The sequence below is a fragment of the Empidonax traillii genome, unplaced genomic scaffold, assembly GCF_003031625.1.
Source record: "Empidonax traillii isolate 1590-97213 ecotype Southwest subspecies unplaced genomic scaffold, ASM303162v1 scaffold2469:size23709, whole genome shotgun sequence".
Classification (NCBI taxonomy): domain Eukaryota; kingdom Metazoa; phylum Chordata; class Aves; order Passeriformes; family Tyrannidae; genus Empidonax; species Empidonax traillii.
The window spans coordinates 17345-23709 of NW_020957662.1; the positions used below are offsets into that span (position 1 = coordinate 17345).

Here is a 6365-nt window from a genome sequence, read left to right on the forward strand (position 1 = left end):
GGATGGGATGGGATGGGATGGGATGGGATGGGATGGGATGGGATACAGGGATGGGATGGGATGGGATGGGATACAGGGATGGGATACAGGGATGGGATACAGGGATGGGATACAGGGATGGGATACAGGGATGGGATACAGGGATGGGATGGGATGGGATGGGATGTTCCCGTGTGTAACTCCCGGTTTTTCTGGGGAATTCCCGCAGCCCCCTGATGTTGAACGACAGCGGTTCAGCACATTCCATGCCCAAGTACAGCCGCCAGTATTCCCTGGAGCACGTCCATGGATCATCCCCCTACGCAGTGAGTGCTCCTGCAGCATTTGTGGGGTGGGAATACGGCCCTGGATTTGTGGGAATGGAACAAGGCCCTGGATTTGTGGGAATGGAACACGGCCCTGGATTTGTGGGAATGGAACAAGGCCCTGGATTTGTGGGAATGGAACACGGCCCTGGATTTGTGGGAATGGAACACGGCCCTGGATTTGTGGGAATGGAACACGGCCCTGGATTTGTGGGGATGGACAAGGCCCTGGATTTGGGGGGATGGACAAGGCCCTGGATTTGGGGGAATGGAACACGGCCCTGGATTTGGGGGAATAAATGAAGTGGTGCTGGGCTCATCCCTGCTCCCTGGATCCAGGGCTCGGATCCAGGACTTGGCTTTGGCACCAAAAGCCATCAGTGGCACCTGAAGGCCCTCCAGCTGCCTAATTAGGGGGTAATTAGCGCCATTCCCGCCAAAGGGGGCTGGGATTGGGCAGGGAAGGGTGTTTGGAGCCAGGTGGGAATTGTGGAGCAGAGCCTGGGCACGGGGTAATCCCAGAGCCAGCACGGCCTGGGCTGGGAAAGCCTCGGGATCAGAGCAGGGGATGGGGGGGGGGGGTCCTGCAAGATACTGGGAATTGTGGAATTCCAGGCTGGTTTGGGTGGGAATTCCTGAATTCCCATCCAGTTCCACCCTCGTGCCGTGGGCTGGTACGTCTGCAGCTGGATCAGGTTATTCCAAGCTCCATCCAGCCTGGCCTGGGACACTCCCAGGGATCCACTCTGGGAATTCCAGCCCAGCCAGGAATCCCTTCCCAATCTCCCCCCTAACCCTGGGCAGCCATTCCCTGGGTGCTGTCCCTCCAGCCCTCATCCCAAATCCCTCTCCAGCTCTCCTGGAGCCCCTTCAGGCCCTGCAAGGTTCTCCAAGGTCTCCCTGGATCCTTCCCTTCTCCAGGGGAACATTCCCAGCTCTCCCAGCCCAGCTCCATCCTCCATTCCCCAGATCCTCTGGCACTGCTGTATTCCAGGAGCAGAACATTCCAGCTGGGAACATCCTGGGCTTTTCACATGAGCTGATCCTGCAGGTTCAGGATTCCAGCTGATCCCAGGGCTGATCCTGCCTGGGAATATCCCATCCAGGCCCAGGGGTTGAGCCTCTGGCTCTCCCATCCTGAATCCCCGGAGCCCCAAGGTGATCCTGGCGGATTTAGGAGCAGAATCCCGGAATAGCTGAGCCCATCCCAGCCCCCTCCAGGCTCAGCCCACCCCCGGAGCCGCTCTCTGATCCCATTCCAGTTCCCTACATCCTCTGATCTTCCCTCAGAGCCCTTCCAGGAGCCCGGGATTGTCCCACTGATGGGAATCACAGGTGGCCCTCCTTTCCCAGCCTGGACTGGGGGGGGGGGGTGGGATGGAATTTCAGCTCCAGAGGGAACTGGGAAAGGGGAGTTGGGAGCTGCCAGTGAGAGGGGAGGGGCTGCTGGCACTTCCCGAGGCTCTGGGGATCAAATCAGTGCTGTATTCCCAAAAAAACAGCTCGGTGTGGGGATGGGATGGATCCCCTGGACCCCATCCAGCCTGTCCTGGCTGCTCCAAGTGCAGCCCCGGACCGGGACAAACCCAAAAGCTGGGATTGGGAACAGGGAATGATCCAGCATTCCAGGGCTGTGGGATGTGTGCCCAGCTGGCACCAAACATGGAATGGCTGGGGTGGGAAAGGACCTTGGGGATCATCCATCCCCACCCCACCCCTCCCACCATCCCAGGGGGATCCAGCCTGGCCTGGGACACTCCCAGGGATCCAGGGGCAGCCACAGCTTCTCTGGGAATTCCAGCCCAGCCCCTCCCCACCCTCCCAGCCAGGAATCCCTTCCCAATCTCCCCCCTAACCCTGGGCAGCCATTCCCTGGGTGCTGTCCCTCCAGCCCTCATCCCAAATCCCTCTCCAGCTCTCCTGGAGCCCCTTCAGGCCCTGCAAGGTTCTCCAAGGTCTCCCTGGATCCTTCCCTTCTCCAGGGGAACATTCCCAGCTCTCCCAGCCTGGCTCCAGAGGGGCTCCAGCCCTGGGAGCATCTCCATGTCCCCTCTGGACTCTCTCCAGCAGCTCCAGGTCCCTCAGGAATGTTGGGAAGGGCTGCAGGGGGGGTCTCACTGAGGGTGCAGAGGGACAGAATTCCCACTTTCCCCACTGCCCACGCCGTGGGCTCAGCCCAGGACACGGGGAGGGGTGTGGATCCCAAATCCATATGGATCCCAGCCCCATATGGATCCCAGCTCTGTATGGATCCCAGCTCTGTATGGATCCCAGCTCCATGTGGATCCCAGCCCCGTATGGATCCCAGCCCCATATCCCTGTGTCCCCTCATTCCCGAGGGTTTCCCTGCGGGGGGATCCCGGGGCTGTCCCTGGGGGGTTGGGAAAGGTGGGGCCGGATGAGCCGATCCCGAGGTTTGGAGCACAGGGAATGTTGGGAAGGAGGGATTGGGCTGTTCCCACATTCCCATTGGAATTCCAGCACCCCTGGAGTTCCCTGGAGTGACCCCGAGGGGGTTCAGGGCCTTGGACCCCAGTTGGGGTGGGTATCCAAAGGCAGCAGTTCCTGGAATTCTCTGTATTCCTGGAATTCCCTGGCCCTTGTGTTTGGATTCTGAGCAAAGGAGGGTTTTAGTGGGAAATAAATAACTGAATAAAAATAATATTTTATTTTTAAATCTATTTATATATAATATAAATATAATTTAAATATATTTATATAGATAAATTTAAATATATTTTTATATAATATATATTATTTAATATAGTATATATTATTTAATACATTTTAAAATAATAAAATATTAAATAATAAAATAAATAAAATAATAAAAATAAAAATATAAATTATTTAAAAATAAATTTAAAATAACGAAATAAAATTAAAATAAAATAAAAATTAACAAAAGGCTAGTGAAAATAATAAAATAGTGCATGGATAAAAATTTATCTGTTATAAAACAATAAAGATCAAAATAAAATTATTAGAGTTAATTAGCGAATTAAAAAAAAAAGGTATTGGAATAATAGGAATAAAGTCAGTAAATGAAACAAATAACAATTGAATATCATAAAAGTAAAACAATAAACAATTAAATATTATAGAAATAATGATAAAAATGAAATAATAAGAAAATAATAAGTAAAAATCACTTTATTTTACAAATAATGAAAGTAAAAGAAAACAAGAAATAAATAAATTAAGATATAAATAATTAAAAGGCATTTTCGGGGAAAGGGAAAATCTGGGCTTCCAAAATCCAGGAGGGAACAATCCCAAAAAAGAATCCAACCTTTTGCTCTTTAAATTCCGTGATTTCCTTGGAAGTGGATTTTGTGGGGTCAGGAATGGGGGGTTATCCGGGTTTATTTTGGGGTTTAAATTACAGGTTTGGGGGCATCGGGGGGGGGTCCAACCCCCCCTCCCTCCTTGGGATTTTGGGATCCCATCCCTGCCTTCCTTCTGGGATTTGGGGATTCCCACCCCCACCTTCCCTGGGATTTCGGGACCCCACTCTGGGATTTTGGGATCCCACCCCTCCTCCCTCCTTGGGATTTTGGGATTTTGGGATGCCCGTGTCTCCTTCCCTGGGATTTTGGGTTCTCACCCCCCTTGGAATGTCGGGATCCCACCCCTCCCTCCTCCTCCATGGAATCCTGGCATGCCTGTCCCTCCCTCCCTCCTCGGGATTTTGGGATCCCACTCTGGGATTTTGGGTTCCCACCCCACCTCCCTCCTTAGGATTTTGGGGTCCCATCCCTTCCTTCTTCCCTGGGATTTTGGGATGTCTGTGTCTCCTTCCCTGGGATTTTGGGATCCCACTCTGGGATTTTGGGATCCCACCTCTCCTGCCCCTTGGAACCCCCGTGGAATTCTTCTTCCCTGGGATTTTGGGATCCCACCCTTCATTCCTCGTTGGGATTTTGGGATGTCTGTGTGTCCTTCCCTGGGATTTCGGGACCCCACTCTGGGATTTTGGGCCACACCCCACCTTCTTGGGATTTTGGGATCCCACTCTGGGATTTTGGGCTCCCACTCCTTCCTCCCTCCTTGGGATTTTGGGATATCCATGCTTCCTTCCCTGGGATTTTGGGATCCCACTCTGGGATTTTGGGATCCCACCTCTCCTGCCCCTTGGAATCCCCGTGGAATTCTTCTTCCCTGGGATTTTGGGATCCCACCCCACCTCCTTCCTTGGGATTTTGGGATTCCATCCCTTCCTCCTTCCCTGGGATTTTGGGATCCCACCTCCACCTTCTTCCCTGGGGATTTTGGGATCCCGCCGTCCTCTCCCACCCCTTGGACCCCCCCACCATGGAATTCCAAACCCCCCTTTTTCCTTGTCATTCCAGGCCTCCTCCCCCGCCTACAGCGGCTCCAACCTGTATTCCCCGGATTCCTCGGCCAATTCCGGCCCCATCATCTCCGACGTCACCGAGCTGGCCCCGTCCAGCCCCTCGGCCTCTCCCAGCGGGAGCCTGGACGGAAGGTGGGGGGATCCCTCCCATTCCCCATTCCCAGAAATTTCCCCCCCCTGGGTTGGGTTTGTTGGGTTTTAATTCTGTATTCCAAGCGGAATTCCCTCCTCCCGTGTTCCCCCCCACACCCCCAGAGGGTCCCACTGAACCCTCCGGGTTCAGTGGGACCCTCTGGGGGTGTGGGGGGAACACAGGTGGCTTCCCACGAGGATGCTGCTCCACCCTATGGAATATTTATTGGACACTCCCAGGGATCCAGGGGCAGCCACAGCTTCCCTGGGAATTCCAGCCCAGCCCCTCCCCACCCTCCCAGCCAGGAATCCCTTCCCAATCTCCCCCCTAACCCTGGGCAGCCATTCCCTGGGTGCTGTCCCTCCAGCCCTCATCCCAAATCCCTCTCCAGCTCTCCTGGAGCCCCTTCAGGCCCTGCAAGGTTCTCCAAGGTTTCCCTGGATCCTTCCCTTCTCCAGGAGAACCCCCCCCCCCCCAATTCCCTCATCCCTGAGTTCCCAGACCATTCCCTTGGAGCGAAGAATTCCTTCCTCCCATCCTGTGGTCCCGGTGTCCCTGAGGAGCATTCCTGGTGTCCCTGAGGATTCCCATTGTCCCTGAGGAGCATTCCCGCTGTCCATCCCGAGGATCATTCCCACTGTCCCTGAGGAGCATTCCCGCTGTCCCTGAGGATTCCCATTGTCCCTGAGGAGCATTCCCAGTGTCACTCCCGCTGTCCCCGAGGATCATTCCCGCTCTCCCTCCCGAGGATCATTCCCATTGTCCCTGAGGATCATTCCTGCTGTCCCTGAGGATCATTCCCATTGTCCCTGAGGAGCATTCCCGCTGTCCCTGAGGACATTCCCTCTGTCCCTGAGGATCATTCCCATTGTCCCTGAGGAGCATTCCTGCTGTCCCTAAAGACATTCCCACTGAGTATCATTCCCACTCTCCCTGAGGATCATTCCCGCTCTCCCTGAGGATCATTCCCACTCTCCCTGAGGATCATTCCCGCTCTCCCTGAGGATCATTCCCACTCTCCCTGAGGATCATTCCCACTCTCCCTGAGGATCATTCCCACTCTCCCTGAGGATCATTCCCACTCTCCCTGAGGATCATTCCCGCTCTCCCTCCCGCAGGAGCAGCCCGTCGGTGCGGATCAAGGAGGAGCCGCCCAGCCCCGAGCGGAGCCCACGGGTGGAGGAGCCGGGCGTGGGGGGCGCGGGGGGCGCGGGGGGCGCGGGGGGCGCGGGGGGCACGGCCGAGACGCCGCTGTCGCCCTCCACCTTCATCGACGCCATCCTGCGGGACAGCGACCCCCCCGCGCCCGCCGACGGCCCCGCCGCGCCCCCCGCCCACGACAAGTGCCTCAGCGTCGCCTGCCTCGACAAGTGAGTGCCGGGACGGCCTGGAATGGCCACCATTCCCGCCGGGAATGCTCGGGGAGACACCTCTGGAAGCGGAGCCGGGGGTCTGTCCCGGCAGTGACCCCATATGGGGGGGGGTGATTCCCACTGCCATCCCTGCTGCCATCCCCACTGCCATTCCCACTGCCATTCCCTCTGCCATCCCCACTGCCATTCCCACTGCC

General features: G+C 55.7%; 1 protein-coding gene across 1 annotated transcript in view; it reads left to right on the forward strand.

Annotated features, from left to right (window-relative positions):
* Nucleotides 1-6165, forward strand: part of LOC114071952 (heat shock factor protein 1-like) — a gene marked incomplete at both ends in the record, with an annotated part of 23099 nt that extends 16934 nt beyond the window's left edge. The window contains 3 exons of the mRNA XM_027909845.1: nt 209-305; nt 4658-4794; nt 5914-6165. Of these exons, the coding sequence (XP_027765646.1) occupies nt 209-305; nt 4658-4794; nt 5914-6165 (486 nt within the window). The remainder of the gene's footprint in view (nt 1-208; nt 306-4657; nt 4795-5913) is intronic.
* Between the last annotated feature and the right edge of the window lie 200 nt (nt 6166-6365).